This window comes from Trichophyton benhamiae (genome assembly GCF_000151125.1).
Source record: "Trichophyton benhamiae CBS 112371 chromosome Unknown contig00075.49, whole genome shotgun sequence".
NCBI classification, from domain to species: Eukaryota; Fungi; Ascomycota; class Eurotiomycetes; order Onygenales; family Arthrodermataceae; genus Trichophyton; species Trichophyton benhamiae.
The window spans coordinates 339,201-358,863 of record NW_003315103.1 but is presented as its reverse complement, the minus strand read 5'-3'; the positions used below and the strand labels follow the sequence as shown (position 1 = coordinate 358,863).

At 49.3% G+C, this 19,663-nt stretch overlaps 6 protein-coding genes across 6 annotated transcripts; 3 read left to right on the top strand and 3 right to left on the bottom strand.

Moving 5' to 3' along the window:
• Nucleotides 1–693: 693 nt before the first annotated feature.
• Nucleotides 694–1,833, top strand: ARB_07972 (uncharacterized protein; the record flags this gene model as incomplete). The annotated part of the gene is made up of 2 exons (XM_003013814.1): nucleotides 694–988; nucleotides 1,058–1,833. 2 exons carry the CDS (start codon nucleotides 694–696, stop codon nucleotides 1,831–1,833), a joined length of 1,071 nt encoding a protein of 356 aa, XP_003013860.1.
• A 1,436-nt stretch (nucleotides 1,834–3,269) lies between these two features.
• Nucleotides 3,270–6,395, top strand: ARB_07971 (uncharacterized protein; the record flags this gene model as incomplete). The annotated part of the gene is made up of 4 exons (XM_003013813.1): nucleotides 3,270–3,655; nucleotides 3,753–4,169; nucleotides 4,369–4,983; nucleotides 5,027–6,395. The coding sequence occupies 4 exons, from the start codon at nucleotides 3,270–3,272 to the stop codon at nucleotides 6,393–6,395; spliced, it is 2,787 nt and encodes a 928-aa protein (XP_003013859.1).
• Nucleotides 6,396–8,105: 1,710 nt separating this feature from the next.
• On the bottom strand, nucleotides 8,106–9,144 carry ARB_07970 (uncharacterized protein; the record flags this gene model as incomplete). Its single annotated transcript, XM_003013812.1, has 2 exons — nucleotides 8,106–8,685; nucleotides 8,855–9,144. 2 exons carry the CDS (start codon nucleotides 9,142–9,144, stop codon nucleotides 8,106–8,108), a joined length of 870 nt encoding a protein of 289 aa, XP_003013858.1.
• A 989-nt stretch (nucleotides 9,145–10,133) lies between these two features.
• On the bottom strand, nucleotides 10,134–11,261 carry ARB_07969 (uncharacterized protein; the record flags this gene model as incomplete). The annotated part of the gene is made up of 1 exon (XM_003013811.1): nucleotides 10,134–11,261. One exon carries the CDS (start codon nucleotides 11,259–11,261, stop codon nucleotides 10,134–10,136), a length of 1,128 nt encoding a protein of 375 aa, XP_003013857.1.
• Nucleotides 11,262–12,761: 1,500 nt separating this feature from the next.
• Nucleotides 12,762–14,470, bottom strand: ARB_07968 (MFS multidrug transporter, putative; the record flags this gene model as incomplete). Its single annotated transcript, XM_003013810.1, has 4 exons — nucleotides 12,762–13,013; nucleotides 13,076–13,732; nucleotides 13,816–14,194; nucleotides 14,286–14,470. 4 exons carry the CDS (start codon nucleotides 14,468–14,470, stop codon nucleotides 12,762–12,764), a joined length of 1,473 nt encoding a protein of 490 aa, XP_003013856.1.
• A 1,680-nt stretch (nucleotides 14,471–16,150) lies between these two features.
• On the top strand, nucleotides 16,151–18,327 carry ARB_07967 (C6 transcription factor, putative; the record flags this gene model as incomplete). Its single annotated transcript, XM_003013809.1, has 4 exons — nucleotides 16,151–16,631; nucleotides 16,691–16,722; nucleotides 16,780–18,115; nucleotides 18,182–18,327. 4 exons carry the CDS (start codon nucleotides 16,151–16,153, stop codon nucleotides 18,325–18,327), a joined length of 1,995 nt encoding a protein of 664 aa, XP_003013855.1.
• Between the last annotated feature and the right edge of the window lie 1,336 nt (nucleotides 18,328–19,663).

The following is a 19,663-nucleotide window of genomic DNA, read 5'->3' as shown; positions in this document are numbered from 1 at the left end:
AACTGGAATATCTATTCGACTGCACACGGCTAATAACTGGCTCACAAGTGGCAGCGAGTAGATCAGCGACGCGGGTTTCGTGTATCTTTCGAAGAATATCAAGGGGGGAGTCAAGCTCTCGAGACACGGCGGGGAATTTGATGTCGCTGCACAACGCTATTTATTCCATTTTTCAGCGTTACTGCCCGGTATTTTCTCGTCTGTGGTCTGGTCTCTGCCTCTTGATTGTCTTTTTCTGCTATCTTCTTGTCTGTCTTTTGTCCTTTGGTGGCGGTTCAAGATGTCCTGCTTTGCGTGTTTTCCTTCTGCTTTTCTTGTTGATTTTCTTTTTCTTTTATCTTTGGGCGAGGAGCGAAAAACAAACAAACAAAAGCGACGCGAGATTCTGCCAATAAAAACGCAAGTTGAAAATAATTATCCAATGACAAATTAGCCATATTTCACCCAATAGTAAATTTAATATTGGAAAATTACTCATCCTTGTTTAGTCATATATATGAGTCAGCACTGCTTAGTCATGTATTTGTAACATAAGCACGTGACTAGATATTACATAATCATATTTTCAACGACCGAAAGAAAAAGAAATATCAAAATATCAAAGACCAGAAAGACACAAAACGAGAAAGACAAAAACGACAGAGAATAAGAAGAGGAAGAAGAAGAAGTATTGGTGCAGCGGTAGCACCGGGGATGGGTGCCATTGGGGGTTTAGATGCCCATGAACACCCTCCAGCCAGGCTGCGGCAGCAGTACAAGGCTTATCGTGCGTTGAAGGTCCCTGATATCGACTCGCACCCCGCGATAATTGATCTGCGGCGAGATGGCGACAGCGACACCCTTCCTGATGGCATATCGCTAGACAGATGGCTTACTCAAGGGCCACTTGAAGCTGCATTTAGCCAGTTCATGGGGGGATGTGACGTCCAGGGCGTTCCCCAGCCAGCGGTTGAGCCGCTACCTGTCTATACGCATCGGGACGTACCCGGTAAGTCAGCAGCTAGAAACAGGGCAAATCCCAGGCGGACGAGCAAGGACTAACTTATCCATGGGGCAGGCCTTGAGATTATCCCTTCAATTCTTCCTCCGGGAGTCCAGGTTGAGCTGCTGTCGAGGCTACTACATCGTGATTTATCAGACCAGCGGCACCAGACCAACCTCCACCTACACTATAACGTCACCTACCCAGACGCCTCATGCTTGCCTGGGATTAGACAGGCCGGTGACAAGCCGTCCTTTTTTGAGGATTCACTGAGCCGCTCCATCTCGCCCAAAGATAGCTCCGTGCACACCCCGCTCACCATTCAGGCGATATTGAACCGCAAACTCCGGTGGATGACGCTTGGCGGCCAGTACGACTGGACTAAGAAGTGCTATCCCGCCGGTCCGCCTCCGCCATTCCCTTTGGACATATCTCATCTACTTCAGGGTATCTTTCCAGCTACCCAGCCCGAGGCGGCAATCGTCAACGTCTACTCTCCGGGAGACACGCTACACATCCACAGGGATGTCAGTGAAGAATGTGATACTGGCTTGATAAGCATCAGTTTTGGCTGCGATGGCCTCTTCATGGTCAGCCATGCAGATAATTCGAACTTGGCCGTCATCAGGCTCCGCTCAGGCGACGCAGTCTACATGGGCGGCGCATCCAGGGTGTCTTGGCATGGTGTTCCTAGAATCCTACCAGATACTTGTCCAAGCTGGCTGCAGGACTGGCCTGGCGATGCGAGCAAAAAAGGAGGTGGTAGGTTCCAGCAGTGGAGCGGCTGGATGGCTGCCAAACGAGTCAACTTGAACGTGAGACAGATGAAGCCGTCAGGCCCAATCGGTTGAATTCGAATCATTACGTCACAGGGCTAGCAGCTGCCCACATGGGATGTGATTCCTGATGGCTGGGACAAGTGTGAAGCCCGAGATCCTTGGTGAATCGGCGTTACGAGTCGCCGTGTATATGGTATCAGACCTCTTCTCCCCATAATCTGGTCCCTTTTCTGGGAATAATACGACGCCGGCCGGCCTCCACGCCCGCCGTAAACTGCACGTACCTTAAAGGGTATCTGTTCAGCTGCGCTCAATATAGGAGAGCAAGGCAGTGGGGGTCTCCGTGGGGTATCAAAGGCACTCTGTGCCGTTCGTATACATCTAGCATCCGAATCTGGTCAACAAGTCTCAACCAAGCAACCGTTTTAATTCCCAGCCCTAGGCGGTGCAACAAGTCAAGACGCACAGCGCGAATCGAAGGTTCTGTGCCAATGATAGCCACAGTCGAGGGTGTATTTCACATACACAAGAGATCCAGTCCGTTCCTCGTACAGCACTATGTGCTCCTCGTGTAACCCGTCACAAGTACCTGGTCAGGGCATCCGGCGCATCGAAACTCGGGCATATGTGCATATCTGCCCCCTTGAGATCGGACCTCCCATAGTCCTCAATGGCTGAAATTAGACCCACGGAAGGGTGAAAAAGAAAAGAAACAACAAAGCAACAGAGCAGCAAAGAAATATGAAGAATGAAAGCAAGGGAGATAAAAAAGGCCCCGCGATCGAACCGAACGGGGACGCCGACGATATCGATGAAGATAGGCCAGGTTCTTGTCTGGTTTCCCCCCTGTCCTCGCCCTTTAGTCACAAAGTCAAGGCCCCTTTCCACCACGCTATTAAACATAGTATCCCCAGACGAATGGCGCTTTAATTGCTCAACACATCTCATGATTGTGATGGTTCATATCTTCTTTCTTTCTTTTCGACAACGGGCTGTCGACGCATGGGGGAGACGGAAGGAGACTGAGAGACGCAGGGAGTTGACGGGAAATCCCGAGCAGAGTGCCGCCACCAAGTCTCGTCAGCCAGCAGCGCCAGAGAGTCCACTACGATGATGTGAGTTCGAAATTGAGAAGATCGCGACGCGCTCAGGCACGAACTCGGTTGATATGCATTGTTTCCCATGCATGCCCAGCCCCTAAAAAAGCCTACCCGCAATCACAGCGTATGGCGGTGTTTGAGCGGTGCGGGAAAGAGTCTTTCCACTGGTGGAGATGCATCGACGTACATACATCGAACGGGAGGCCTGTCTGTCCGGATGCATGTACGGAGTGCGGATGGACATATGTATGTACCTCGCGGGAAGGGAAGGGAAAAGATATGTCCGTCTGCATGCACTCTCGCTCACGGCACCCATCGCAGCAGCGCATCGCATCGCATCGCCGTTCCTTGACCAGGGTCCCCCCGGCTTCACACTCCCGGACCCGTCAGTTCTGCATGGAACGCACTATGGACTTGCTCTATCACATCCAGCTACGGACTCCATCGAGGCCAAACGGTCGACCACGACAGCCCTTCTTTCAGGCGCTTCTCCCATCCAGCAGAACCCGCCGCCTTCAACTGCTCTCTACGCTCTACTGGCCGTCGCTCATTGCTTCTTCCCTGCATCGTGTCTGGCAGGCCCTCCTTAGCTACCGTCTCACCCGCGGGACCCCTTCCATGCGATTCCGATTTGTTGACCTGCTCGGCGAACGAAGAAGAAGAAGCAAAGACAGCAGAGCAACAGGTTCTTTTATTTCATATTGGCCTGGAATACTTGAGTGCTTGCATATATACGCTTATTTGCTTCTTCCCAACGACCGCAGAAGCAAGCATCCATCGCCTTTCCCTCGCCTGTATATTTATTTTTCTACTTTTGTCACTATTGCTAATCCATATAATTCTTTTGGCTCTGTATTTTTGGTCCTCTTCATAATTTCTGGGGCCCGATAGTAAGATATTCCACTCTTCCTCCGCTGTTGGCTTGCTATTGGCTTGCTTTCTGGCCCAGATTCTTCGGCTTTTACCGCCGGCGCTTCGCATTCTCGCTGCCCATTATTATTATATTTGGCAGCAGCAAACACTCCTTGACCGCGACCTCAGGGACAGATGCCTTTCTTTACTCCGAATTATCCCAGGAGGGTTTATGTTTTTTTATGCTTTTTCAGCCTTTTTATTCCTGTCTGCTAGCTTCATTGCTTGCTTTTTCCTGGTGGTGATAAATCGGGTTGTTATATACGCATGCGATAGCCTTGCATGCGCCCACGGCAAAACCTGTCGCGCGGCTTTGTTGCTGGCAGGTAAGCAATCTCACATCGCCTCCACGGGCAGAGGAGGCATCGAGCAAGCCCTGGGGAGTCCGGAGGATATGTAGCTAACAGCTGTACGTTAGGTGAGAGCTCTCTTATTCACCCGAATTGCCGAGAAAGTTGCGCCAGCTCTCGCTTTTTTTTTTCATCTTCTTCCACCATCGACTGTCGCTTCCCGTTCGCCATATTTTTTTTTAACCCTTCCCCCTTATCTTAGTTAGCTGTCTGTTCGCCTTACCTCGATGAGCCAGACGATTTAGAGCTATGGAAGAGACGTCTCCCGCGCGGGGGGAAGAGGTGAGGGACCCCAATGTCTCCAAGGACGAGCGAGAAACCTCTGCAGCACCCAAGGCCCTGGCCGTCAAGAACAAGCAGTGTCCATACTGCAATCAGACCTTTACTTCGTCCTCCCTCGGCCGCCATCTGGACCAGTACCTCTACAAGAAGAAGCCGGATGGGGTGCACAATGTGGAAGAAATCAGACAGCTTCGCAGCAGTATCACTCGGCGAACAGCGCGCGGTGGGACAAAGCAGAACAGTCCGGAGGTCTCGACTGCATCAGGGCCTGCCTCTGGGTCCGCGGCCGCAGTAGGTGCGGCCTCTACTGCTACGGGTCCAGATCCGCACTCTGTCGCTCCGTTGCAGCTCAACTCAAGTGGTGCAGGCAAGCCATATCGACTTTTAATCAACCAGCCAACATGGCATGCTACCGGCGTCATCAACGACATTCCCAATTCCTCCCCGGTTTCACAATTAAGGATTCCTTCTACTTCATTAGAGAGATCGAATCGTCTTACTAGCTCGAACTCAACCGAGACTACAAGAGCTCTGGAGCTTGCATTGAGGGAGGTCCTAGATAGTGTGAAAGCAGCAGCGTAAGTTCACCACACCAATCGATCTTATCGTTCGTACATCTAGCTTGAAATTGTTTCTGACCCGGTTTCACAACAGCAACCATACCCAGTCCATCTCTCCTTTCGACTTTGACCTCCAATCGCAAACGTTTCCTGCCCTGTGCCTCCAGGCATTACCGCACCCGCCGAGCCTCTTTTCCACCCACCCATTCCCGTCACCCAACTCATTCCCTATTGACCCTCCGAGCGTGAACCAGCGGGAGATAGTACAGCAAGCATTGCGCGCCCAGGTCCACCAATGGAAATACGACCAGCTCACAGCAGCTAACTCTGCGTCGTCCTCGTCCTCGTCACACCAAAGCCAATCATCAAGCCATGATGCAGGTATGATCGAAAAAGTAGCCTATCAGCATGAGGAGATTATCCCCCGGCATCTTGAGCTGTCCCTGCAGAATTGGATGGAGCTTTCACCTGCGGCCCAACGGGAGCTGTGGCATCTTGAGATAGTACGTGCCTTTGCACGAGAAGCTGAGAAACGGAAGAAGATTGAGGCTCAGCTACACCGCACACAGCAGGAAGCCAATCAGTTGCGTGCGCAGGTCGAGAAGCTTGCATCTTGCCAATGGCCAAGGGAATTCGCTATCTTCCCGCCGAACCTACTGCCCATATCCCCTGATATCGCCAGGGAACTTGACAGGCATGATAGCCGGATACACTCGCCTGAGTCGTCGAAATGGGACTACGACAACCTTGTAGCTAAATGGCAGCGTGTTGTAATGCACGATAGATCCATGGGGCGAAGCGGTGTGGGTGGTCTAGATAACACTAACACCGAAGTATCGGCCCTACCTAGTATACCTCGCCAGCCCTATTCAACACGAGTTGCTTCTCCTCTTCAGAGAAGCAATCAGCTCCCACCTCCAGTTTCAACATCACCAAAACACCAGCCGCCATTCCAACGACATCCCCATCCTCCACCGTCCCCTGCCAGACAATCCCCCCGGAACGAAGACAGAGAGCCGATTGAACCAGCTGAATATTTCCGTCCACCCAAACGCCCACGACCGCATGAGGATCAGCCGCCTAATAGGTTTTCCAGCCCAGGCAGCTCATCTCCTAGATATTCCTGGAATCATCCACCTGCCCTTGAACCATACTCTACCCCGCAGAATCGATCTAATTCAGTTTTGTCCCCGACCCTTCCTCGCGGACCCGTGTTCCCGGTCAGTTCTGGAACCCCAGCTACTCCCCCGGCATCAGGAAGCGCCGCCAGGCAGTCTGGTGGACAAGCTAGCGAAGGTGTAGCCCCTCCACACCGACTGTCAAACGCCTCGGGCCCCACGGATGGGAGCGGCTCCGATAGGGTCGAAGCATCCCCTAAAACACAGATACAGTATACCCCCAAAGAACAAGACTCGCGAGAGACACATTAATACGCATTTCCTGTCGTTTTTATACAGAGCCTGCTTAATTATTGAAAACGGTAGAAGTTATGGATTAAAGAAACATGTATTAGAGACGGCCGACTTGTGAAATTCCCCTTTCCTTTTCGTTATCTTTTTTTTTTTTTTTTTTCCCCCGGCCCGCCGTTGATGTATATAGTTAAGGCGAGAAGAAGTAAAACAAAAATACCCACAGCGTGGGCATTTAATAAAATCCTCGGGCTTCAATTCCATTAGACCAACGAAAAACACAAACAAGGTGAAAAATGCCTTAAATTTTCTTCCCACGTAGCAAACACCCATTGTAGACCTATAATTTCTCAAAAAAAAAAAAAAAAAAAAAAAAAAAAAAAAAAAAAAAAAAAAAACTACCCTTTAACCGTTCTTTAACGCCTGGAATTTGCACTCATGCATAAGAGAGTCGTGATACCATAAATGCATCAACGTGATATATCGTATTTCCCTCCTCATTCGATTTCGTAGATTTATCAAGGGGTCTTTCCATCCGTTTGATTCATGGGAAGTAGTCGGTGTTATTGCTCTTCGTCTACTTCTCTTGCTCGTGCGAACCAACCCAGACGGCTGTTGATGTAGAAGATTACAATCCCGACTGCGGCAAGGAGGACGAATAGTACAATGAGAATAATGGCGATTGTGACATTTCGTTGAACCATTTTTTCGCTTGCCGATGGGCTAGGCTCAATAAAGCCAGTGAGCAGCTGTTCGATGGACGTTGGTTCGTAGTAGGAATAGCGGGATGCCTTTATATCCGCGTCTTGGTAAATATGAAGGCAGGATGCGGTATAGGTTGTCCTCAAAAGTGTGGAATGATATATAAAGAAGTAGATAAAAAGTAATATATATCTATCTGACAGTTAGAATTACCCAGGTTGTACGGTTAGCGAACAGTGTGGGGAACTCACCAGGTATACTATGGCAGCGTACTCGGGATAAACAATGGGTGTATATAGAAGGGAAAGTTGGAGGCCGACATGGAAGGAGAAGGAAGATGGAAAAAGAGAGTAGAACAAATGTACGACCGCAGCGGCAATATATGGGTAAAGCCCTGAGGCTATCTCCCCTGCCACCTCCCCAGCCCCCCTGTTTAAGCAACCATTCAGACGAAACAAAAGGCTTCTTCTCCCGCCATCGCGAGATCTTTCGATGTTGTTTTTCTTGGTGGCTGGGGACAAGTTATGCTGAGTAATCTGCACGTGACTTAACGTTTCTCCCCCCCTTTAGGCCTAGCGTATCCCAGCCATTCTTATTTCGTTGAAGCTTAAATTTAAACTTTTAACCTCGCGCTTAGACGTTTTCCCCCTTTAAAGCCGCAAAGCAAACACTGCGATATTTGATGCTATTTAGCACGAGACAGTCGTGTTTTCGAGATATTATTCATGCAGAGGTCGTATCACGGGGTTATTGACACGATCTACGGAGTATACCCCCACATTTTGCCTTGCATTGCTAACTACGGAGTACGGAGTACATATAAAGGAGTCAGCTAAAGAGCCAGGGGACATGGTAACCTAGACAATCGCCCCATTCCAAACTCGTACGGATATATCTGCCATTGTTCAGGTAAAAATCTGACTGCTACTGAGTGGGAAGCTGCTCACAGTACTCCGTAACCAAACTGGACTTTATGGATGCTATGGGCTGGTAGACGCTTATTCGGAGACATGGAGATCTGTCAATTACTTACGCAATACCCAGCCCCTGCTGAATGGCCAGCCACGCATAACTCGCCATTGCGGTGAAAAGGGAAAATACCCATCCTAGGCCCGTCCATCCAACCATCCTATTCAATAAAATGAAGCGTTTCGCGTATAAAATTGCCTCCCGGTCGCGTTGCTCCATGGTCATCTCTCCCCGCCAGACCTTGTCCATTTGCACAGCATGGCGAGCAGCCTGTTCGGATGCCATCCCCAGATGAGACCTAAAGCCTGTGAAAGCATCGCCTACAAGGACAACACGCCCATCGTAGAAGCTGGGCGTAAAGCATTGCGCTTCTCCCACTTTCGTTACGAACGGCCTAGGTGTTTTGCTAACCACCTCAGCTAGTGGAGCCGTCATTTGTGGGAGGTATCGCGCCACCTGAGAAGCCCAGACGCCAGGGTTGACAAGCCCCTGAGGAACCGTGTTGGGGTGTACCTTGCCATGTATGTCGGTAAAGATGGTATCCATCTCGGGGGATCCGTCGGGAAGAACATAATACCACACCCAGTTGATCAGACGCTTGCCAGGTTCAACATGTCCAGTCTCCGTTGGAATAAAGTAACTAAACCGTGTCAGCGGGCATCCACAATTGATCGAGCGATATGACTCGCCTTATGAAATAAGTGCCATTCATAACAGTGAAATTTAGTCGATTGGAAAAGTATTCGATTGTCTGCTCAGACAGCAAGCTTTCTGACACAGTGCCACGCCAGCCAATATACCCTGCATACTCCTTGCGTGTCGGTACCTGCAATATTTTCCTAATCGTGGAGTGCACCCCATCTGCTGCGATAATGGTGTCTGCGCTCACAGTTCCATCTTCACCGGTTGTCACATCCACATACTGGAGGTGCACCTTACCGGCATCGCGATCATATTTCAGTCCTGTCGCGCGCTTTCCAGGCCAATACTCCACTTTCCCATCTCCCTTGCGTGGCTGTGGTGGGTTTGGAACCGTCTCAGATTTCAAGCCGTCGAAGTTCGCTCTCAGAATCAGGTATAGACATCCCCAGTTGCTCATACTGTGTGGCCAGTGAGTATTCGCTACCCTGAGCCATTTGTGCCATGCAGCACTCAAGTACTTTGCCGGAATTGCAGCTGGTCGTCCTGTTGCATCGTATTTATCCAGCAAGTGCACCACAGTTCGTCCGATCGATACCCCCGATTCATGACTGTGGCGGTCTTTGGAAGGGTCTTGCTCGAGCACGATGACATTACTACCGCTGCGTTTGAGTTGTAGTCCCTGTAGCAACCCTGCAACTGAACCTCCAACCTGTGCCAGTTATTGCTCATTAGCTCATCGGAATAAATAGCTATCAAAGGGCTTTTACATACAATTACCACGGATTGGGGCGGCATAGTTATAGCTCCCTCGTTAAACAAACCCAGTGGTGAGGTGGCTAGAGGAAACTAACAATTTCATATAGAGGCTGCACTTGTTTTCTAACTGCTCCTCACCTTGATTTCTCATGCTGGTGCTGGGTCGAGTATTTACATATAGAGCATCGGAGACTTCCCATTTGAGCTATCGTGAATCCGAACCCGGAGTCGGAGAACAACCAAATCGACTGATATACCCAATAGAAGCTCCGAATTGCCGGTATTTCTTCCGAATCGTACGACATGTCGCAGCATAGCATCAACATGTATCATCTCAGATGTTGGGATTGTTGCTGGACCCTCGCCGTGTTGGCCTGGGGAACCCGTTCTGTGTACCAATTGATGGTGAATGTATGGAGTGACGCACGTAGATTACTTTCTGGTTTATGCACTATTACTCGATCTTCTTCAATATACTAACTACTCATTTGCATGTCTAGCCTCCATTGATTTAGGTGATTCTACTGTTGATCAAATGGTGGCTTCTGTATAAATATATATTCACATTTATGTGCAGAGTATATGGTCGTATACAATCATGGAAAAGCTATAGCTAATCTGAGGTGAGTCTATTGGAATGGTATAACTAATATCTCCTGATAAGTGGTTCGCTGACCAACCTTTAGTTGCCTATATCTCCAATAACCCCTTCAAAACGTCGTAAACCTCATCTACCTTCTCTCGCAGCTCTCTCGCCTGTTCTCTTACCACCTTGTGTAGGCGGCTATTCGTCAGCCCGACGAGCAAGCCATCCTCGAGTACCATCATCTCGTCCCCTTGATCGGGCAATGTGGATATTCCTCGGCCAAGATTGGTATCTACTTGAACATCGGGTATCACTCTCACGTCTGGCGGCAAACCTAACCTCCCTTCAGCACCCCCAAGGGATGCTAACAACATTGATACTGCTTTCTTCACCCGAGTGGCCGATTCCTTTCCCGCACACGCGCAGATTGGTTGAATCTGGCCTAGGCGAAGGCCGCGGTATGCATGCATATCCGTCAAGGAAGAGACAGAGTGCCCCATGCCGTCATTCTGGAAGTTCACCTCTTGAAGCTGACAGAGTCGACCATGGAGGTATCCAAATACGGATATAAGGATGCGAGTTAGGGTCATATAACAGGATAAGGTGAGTAATTTTGTAGGCATATCAAGGTGCGAGGTTTTCCCTATCGAATTAACAGGGTTATGCTCGGATAGCACTGTGAAGAACCGCTGGGAAAGGAAGAGGGCGTCACCAATGGGATAATTGTCCAAATCGCCTCCCGGTAACTTCGGTAGCTGGCTTTCATAATGCGACATCTTCGCCAGAAGCGCTGTCAGGTCAACCAGAGGGCCTGGCTTTTCAGCCATCAGCATATCCATCTCCATTTCCAGGCCGACGGGTGTGGGATACGGTAAAGGGGGCAAAAAATCCTGAATATCTAGATGCGGATTGGCGTCAAAGCTATAGTCGGATATCATTTCTGGAGAGCCTGTGAACTCATCTGCATCAAAGATGAAATCAGCAGGCTGCAGTATTGGGGTGTTATTGCTGTTGACATCCCAAAACTCTACAGGTGTGCGAGTGCCTAGGGGTTCCTTTGCTGCGCTTGTTGGTGGCAATATAATGTCTTCACATCCAAGGTCCATTCCTTCCAACTGCCTCTTACTGCGAGATGGCTTTGCTGGCCCACGATGGGCCTCATTCATCTTCTTCTGCTTCCCGGCGGCTGCGCATTCTGACGGTGGTGGAGTGGATAACGCAAAGGCACTCATCCCGGGCAGCCCAGGCGACTTTTCCTTCTCTCTGCGGGTGGCAGCTTGGCGGGATTCTACGGTCCCAGTTTTCACGGACCGTCCCGTCCGCAGACGCTGGCTAAATATGCATGATTTCGGCGACTTTGCCCTCAAACATCTTTGACATGGCGCTGTGGCGTCCGAGGTCGATGACGGCACACACCGCAGCTTCTGGGCCCGGCATCGATCGCATGATGCTCGCAGTGGCGGCGTGATGTTAGTGGTGCTCATGGCGGAACAGGGGCTTCCCAGAGGTCGGGACGATCAACGTGCGGCTTGGTATGAAAACGCTTGACAAGCTGGAAGGCAAAGGGATGGCTGACTAGTTCGTTGAATACGGATAATCTTTCTTTCTTTTTTCCTCCCTCACGATGCTACGGCTCGAGCTCCGCTATTCCACGACTGATCGTTGATATGTAGTTAGTTATGGTTGTGGAGAGGCGTAGTTATGTCTCGTGAAGATATGACCTCGTTTTTTGGGGATGCTGTGCACAATTCCAATCTCCTGAGCAGTGGGAGTAGTCTGACTGATATAGCGGAAGCGGCATCACAACTTGCGGCCTAACTCGAGCTGGAGCTCTTCTCCTGGACTGGACAAAAGAAAGCTTACGGTGAACAATAACTTCCCAGCCTATTAATAGGGCCAGGAAAGACGGCAACACGGCCAATCGACTAAGATTCCATGCACACAGGCACTCGCAATCCTCATGTTTTAGCCTTCAGCTAGATGCATACGAAGCGAGACTGATGTTTTACCAGGCTACGATGGACAAGGCTTGGGATCTCGGTGGTTGTTACATTGCATGGCTTCCTCGTGTCTGAACTCACACATGTCATGGTTCTGCGTAGAGATCTCTTCTTACGGAAATGGTGTCGCTCCTGAAGGATCTACTAGCCTATGGAAATCCGGCACAATACTCTCTCTCTCTCTCGAGGTCATCCCTGGCCGGACCAGAGCGGCTCGACGGTGTTATCCCTTCTCCACTCCTCCACTTCCATGCAGATATTCATGGTGCTGCGTGGTATTCAGGAGTTAGCTGGCGGAGCTATGGTGTTGATACCTGCCTCAGTCCGGACGGTGGATTCTACAACGCACTCGTATATCCGCCTCGTGAACTTATGCAGGGAAATATCGAAAAATGATGGCCGAGTAGTTACATAATTTATGTGATCAAAATCATTGGAAGATCCCATGCTCCTCGAGTGTGCGCGGACTTCAGGCACATGGCTATTCGGGTACCACAGCGTGGTAGGGGCCGAGTGATAGCCATAACACAGGCTAATGCTGTACCTCCCCAGTGTAAAAATGGATACTACTATTTCTACCTTGCGCATTCTGGTAACAGGAGAGGGCGCAGAAAAGAGGAGCAAAGATGCAACTAAGTCGTTAGAGCTACCTAACTAATTTAACCTATAATAACGCCATTCTAGATGCCCACTCCCACGAGTTACAAGTCTCCGGCAAAGTTTAAGCAATAATTACAATTTGACGACATTTTTAGCACGGAGCCATTCGCCGTATTTGTAGAAAAGGATCGGAGCTGGGACAAAAGCAAGGGCAAGAAAGCCAAGTAGTGTGTTACCCCAGCCGTAGTGCAAAGTCTTATACATCTTAGGTCCGGCTAGTGGCAAAAACGTACTTGACAGATAACGCATAAGATTATTGGCTCCAAGGGCTGAAGCGGCAGCCTCAGAGCCAAACAAGTCGACCAGGTATAGCTGGGCAGGCATCTGGTGGGATTTGTTAGTGTTGATAACGACCAGGAGGGATTGATGGCAGAAGTGAAACTCACGAGAACGAAGAAGGCTCCAAATCCCATCACCATAGTGCCGATGATGGGAACAATCCAATGAACTCTATACTGTACTGTCCAGCCGTAGATGAACAGGCCTACACCAACCAAGGGACTGAAGAAGATCATGAGAACGAGACGATACTCAGGCCGGGGCTGTGTAGCACCATCTGCTTTTAGGCACGCAGCTTGCACTCGCTCGTTGAGAGCGCCAAAGAGGAGCATACAGATAACCAGGGCGACTCCAAGTCCAAGATAGACTAGGCCAGAGGTGGATGTTGTGAAGCCATACTCGCCTTCAAAGACGTCGGTGAAGGTTGTGAAGAGCAGGTACATGAGGCCAAAAACAAGAGCCACATAGAGAGAGATAATCAGTAAAATTGGCGAGCGAATCAGAAGCCTGGTGGGCCGAATAAGAGCGGCAGCAAGGAGCTGGCGTGGTGACTGGGAACGGGCAAGCTTTGATCGAAGATGTGGGTTGCCTGTAGACTCGCGAAGACGAGTGGCTTTGCGTTCGAGAATAATTCCGGGGTGTGTCTCACGAAGAATGACGAATCCAGTAATCGTGGCGGCAGCCCCTATGATCGCCAGGATCCAAAAGATCCAGCGCCAGCCCTTGCCAGCAGCGATAAAGCCACCGATAACAGGTCCCAGAACCTTTAGTCACACGAGGCCAGTAGTTAGTATTTGCTTTTTGCTAAACGGGTGGTGACCGAGGGATGGATGGAAGGGTGGCTTACTGGTCCAGTCAGTGGCCCAAGACTGAACAAGGCCATGGCAATTGCTCTGCGTTGGATAGGAGTTACATCCGCGATGCTACCCCCACCAAGAGCCATGGGGGTACCTCCCGCACATCCAGAGAGGAAACGAAAAGCGAGAAACTGGCCAATATTCTTGCTCAACGCATTGCCAACGACAAAGGCGACAAAAACTACATTGGAGATATGGTAGACGGGCAAGCGGCCGTACACTTCACTCAACGGGGAGATGAACATGGGGCCTACTGAGAGGCCAAGAAGGTAGAGTGTCACCGCAAAGGTGCTGACCACGAATGAGCGGATATTGAACTCGGCAACAAGTAGATTGATGCTCGGAGCGCACATGGTAGGTGCAATGTTCCTGTTCGGGTAGACGCATATCGTGTTAGCATTGGTCAAGCAATATACGAGAACACCTTGCACCGTCATGGATGACGGGGCATAATACATACATAACTAGGCAGATAATTGCAATAACGACAACGTGCGCCCACCGCTTACGGCTTGGCCAGTTATGAGGATTCTCGGGGTCCTCTGGTCCATCCCAATCAACGACTTCAGGGTCAGCGACCTTGGTCTCTTCAATTGGGCCCGCCTCAATCGGAACAGTGTCCGTGCTAGCATCGGCCGTTGACATGGCGTCAGGTGCGGCTGAGACAGTGGTATTTTGATTTTCGAGCTTGAAATGACCGCAGTATCTAGAGAAGAAGACGCTTGGAAGTAGATAGGCGAGTCGTTGTGATGAGAGAGAGAATATTGTAAGCAATAAAGAGCGACGGAGTTTAAGTAGCCGTTTATGAGCACTCTCCAACTGTGAAAAGCGAGCAAGGACGACGGAGTTATGACTTCATCGCGCCTAAATCCGTGCTTCTTTCCCAACGTGGCCATGTTGAGCCGCATGGCACATGGTGAAAGTCGCGCCAAAAAGTGGGGCCGCGGATCGTCGGAGGGTCAGGACAGGAGCATCGGAGGGTCGGATGGTCGGATGATCCGCTTATCATCTGATTAAGCCTTTTTAACGCATGCCAAGGCTCGGCAGGGCAAACTTTATTTCACTTGCTCGAAAAAGGTTCAGCTCAGCTCGTGTTCGCCAACTGTTGCTATAGGCTTTGGCTGACCGCGTGGCATGTTTCGAGTGTCCAGACAGCATGGATCCCCGCAGCGAACAACTGGATAGACAAGGAGCTGGGATAAATTATATGTATCTGTATACTCTGTGCTCCGTCCGAACTGTCCTAAAATAAGCTCGAAGGAATCCATAAAGACAACCAAACAACAAATCCGCGGAGTTGAGCGTTGTACTTTTTAACTAAAATAGTGACTAACTGTACCGGGAGCTGTGATATCCAACCACCTTCCAGAATGGCTGCTATGTCAATCTTTTTTAGTCAATTAAACTAGTCATTATCAGATCATAATTATTGTATTTATGTAATCATAGTCACATGACGCCGTTAGGTCGGGTCCACTCCGCCCGGTTAATGTCACGTGGATCGTCAACGTCAAGGCTCCGGCGACAAAAGTCGAGACCAACAGCATCAGCAGCATTTTAGCTATACAGAAACCATATAACAATGAAGAATGATCGTGATCGGCGCGTTTGGGTGTTTGACTGGGCTTATATCCTAGTATCAGCCTGCAGGACATTAGCTTTTCGAGAACAGCACTGATGTAACATCTCAGCCGCGCAAATGATAAATAGGTGAGCAGCCTTGCACTTTTATCTGCGTTCTGAGACCACCTTAACAATAAGGGTGATATATCACCTAGAGCGCCACTATTTTCTCTAGGACAGCGCCATTTATTCAGCTGAGAGACTTGTTTTGTTCCATCTTGACTAACCTGTGAGCTTACGATGGTGCCCGTTACTGAGGCTAGCACCCCCTTCACACCTGGCCCCATCATGCCGGAATCACCAGTCAATCCCGGATCTGCCATGACCACATCACCGCATGCTGAATATCAGGAAGTTGATACCGATAATGTCTCGAGGCCCCGCCCAAAGCCTAGCCGGCGCAGGGACAAACCTCAGCTTTCCTGTAACCTCTGTCGTCGCCGTAAGTGAGTATGATTTAAACCTGATCTGGTTTCTTTTGTATACAGAGTTAAGTACTAACGCTGGCAAACAATATGTAGGTCGCGATGTGATCGCCAACAGCCATGTTCAACGTGTTTGGCACGAGGACAAACCTGTGTCTACGTAGAAAACCATCCCTCGCTAACGAAGCCGTCAATGCCACTAAGCACAACGGCACCTTCAGCCCCTCCTGCAGTCCACGATCGCCTGGTCCAGTTAGAACGTCTTGTTATGACTTTGATGTCTGACCCTACCCAAAAAGCAAAATATGGTTCCACTAATACTCCAGCTGCTGAAGTAGGCCCACGCACAGGGTCAGATTATGGGCAAGCGCCAGTTCCTTTACCTGGGGCTGGCAATAGTGCTAATACCCAAGTAGATGCTCCAATTGATGGGCATTCTGAGTGTGGAAGCATGCGGGTTACTGCGTCGGAACTTCGCTATGTCGGCGGGGACCACTGGGCGGCCATACTGGAAAACATTGCTGATTTAAAAGACCATTTCGACAGGGAAGAACAGTTGAGACTTGCGAATAGCCCCGAGGATCTGGAGGGTAACAATGGTGATCCAACAAGTAAACCTAGGTCACCTCACGCACTACTTTTGTATGGATGTCGTCGCCCAACTTCACGGTCTGAAATACTTGCCGCTCTACCCCCAAAGAGTGCCGTGGATCGCTATATATCTCGCTATTTTAACTGCCTGGACCTTGTGGCCTCTTGTAAGTGCAACGAAATAACGAGCATCTTGATGAAAGCACTAACTAAACCGATAATATAGCAGTGGTACATGGTCCCAGCTTTCTAAATCAAGTAGGTCCTGTTTTATTACATGTGTATTTATCCCTATAAGTTAACCCGCGGTTATAGTACGAATCTTTTTGGAATAACCCATCTGACGCTCCGATTGTCTGGGTTGGACTATTATTTGGCATGATTTGCCTGGCGTTGCTTGCCTCAGACCTGCCATACGCGGCATACGGTAACAATGAAATAGAGCAGCAAACTCTTCAGGCTGACCTATACCGTGAAAAAATAGTCCAATGTCTCATAATGGGGGAATATACAAACTCCGGACCGTACGTTCTGGAGGCAATGATCCAGTATGTGTATGTGGAGTATATTGTTCGAGCGGACGCTGGCAAGGATAACTGGTTCTTACTTGCTATCCAAGTGAATCTGGCAATGCGTATGGGCTACCATCGTGATCCCAGTCATTTTCCTGGCATCTCTCCGCTACAGGGTGAAATGCGACGCAGGGTGTGGGCAACGGTCCTAATGAGTGATATTCTTGTTTCCAGCCAAATGGGCATGGCACGAATGATTGCAGATTGGAAGTGCGATACTGCTGAGCCGCGAAATTTGAATGATAATGACATGGATGAAAATACCACCGAACTACCCCCACCTCGACCAGAAACCGAACATACAACAGCTTTAGGTATCATTGCCCGGCGAAGGATGTTAATGGCGTTAGGTGCAATCTCGGATGTTACCGACGCAGTGAAACCCTCTAGCTATGCAGAAGTCATGCGAGTTGATGGAATTTTACATGATGCTGCTGCCAGCATCCCTCCGCCGCTGAAAATGAAGCCTATGGCATCAAGCGTGACTGACTCTCCACAGGTGATTATGGCTCGTCTGTTCATTGGCCATATGTTCTATAAAGGACAAATAATGCTTCACCGCAGATATCTATACATGGAGTCACCAGCAGGAGAGGAGGATAAGTATGCTTATTCACGAAATGCCTGTATTGATGCTTCACTTGGAACATTAAATATACAGCATGTCCTCGACGAAGAAACTTGCCAGGGAGGTCAGCTATATTCTATGCGATGGCGTGTGTCCTCCATGATGAATCATCAGTTTTTAATAGGGACTATGATACTATGCTCATTACTACATCGTGGAAAACATCTGGAGAGAGAGCAGGAAATCACTGCTGCACTCCGTACGACCCGTGCTATTTGGATGAGACGCAGTTCTCATTCCCAGGAGGCCAAAAAGGCCGCTGAGACTGTGAGCATTGTTTTGGCAAGAGTTGGGGAAGGACGAGTCCAAGGCGAGGAAAATAGCGGATTGTCTCAGGGTATGGGCCCTTCAACCGACCCAGCCGCTTCTACTATAAATAGTAGCGAAGCGGGCATGAACCTTGACGAAAAAGAGGTGTTAGCAGATAGTATGGGTATGGGCTTTTATGAACGTAAGTTGTGGAAATTTAAGTTTATGTAGTTTTTCCCTGTGGCTAACTAACAAAACATCTGACCAGCGGACAAATTCGTGATGCCAGGCCTTCTTGGAAGTTTCACACCTCCTGACCAGCAAAACTTTTCCTTTGATGTAAACTCATTAGAGAGGGGTACGACTCTGGACGATTGGATGTTAATGAACTGGCCTGGAATGACAAGCTTGTAGTAGCCCCCAGGGCTCGATGATCTACCTGATTTCTATGGGTCGACGTCTTGTCTAGATTAGCCTAGAACGGAGGAGATCAGCATGGAATCGGACCAGACAGCTAGGTGAGCCAAGAGATAAAGATAACTGCTTGGTATGTAGGACAAACCCAACTGCCTCTCAATCATTATCGCCCATCTCGATCTTTCATAATCGGAACACTCCCTTAACATTTCTTCGCACAGATGCAGGTGCTATAGTACTGCGCATCGCTGCATTAATTAAAAGCCACGCATGCATCAAACGAGGGGGTGTTCGGTTAGTAAATGATGGTTCATACCTCAGCCGCAACCTAGGAAGTGCGAAACCTCCTAGATCCTTCTCCGCAAGTAACCAGTTTTTTATTCGGCAGATTTGTAAGGGATCGAAGTCCTCAGAATGGAGCACTTTTGGTATCTCATTCACTGGTTGGTTATTGCTGCCCGAACTCCTGCAACGGTGCTGCAGCATTCTTATTCTCCACTAGAAACGTGGAGCTCCTAACTAGTTAGTTAACTAACTATGGCACAATTCCGAGCTGCACATGTTCACAAGATTGTCCGTGCCAACTCCCACAAGTCTGGCCCCTTGGCAAGATGTCCATGTCTAGGCAGTGAGTTATTCCGAGTTCCTAGAGAGTATCTGGCTAACCGTTTTGATTGCATTACCCCCTGCATAGCCGACCAAGACTTGCGTGGCTGACCTCAAGGCTGATATACCGAGCCTACAAGTTACTCTCTTGATCACCGAATGATGCATGATTCCTTCTCCGACTTCCGTTTCGGTCATGCAGTTTCCGGTATCTCTCGAGTTGCCTTCTGCTCAGTCATTCCATATCTCTCCCTTCTCCGAATGTTGAGTGTGTAATCACTCCGGTCAATCTACCATCAGGTTGTGTCTATTCGGTACCACACGCTTCGCCTCCCCTAGGCCCGATATGCCATTTCCGAAGCATGGCAGCAAGATTCCAACTTCCGGGTGTCCTCAGAGGCAAACGACATTCTGCAATGAATTATTTATATACCATGAAAATATCCACGAGACCGCTTGAATGGTAGTAGAATATCATTCTCTGACCCAAAATCGTCCAAGGCAATCATTTCATCTTTCTGTGTCTTATCAAATCGGTTTTGCAGGATTCATCTCCTTGCCCTGTTCTGACTTGCATTTTACCTACCTAGATCTGAATTCATCATTCAACTATTTTGGCTTGTTCTGGCATCGAGGAGCCGTTCATTAGAGTGTACCTATCTAGAAACCAGATCCATACCAACCAACCGGCATTCAGCTGATCCAGGTTTTATCAGATTCGGCTGTC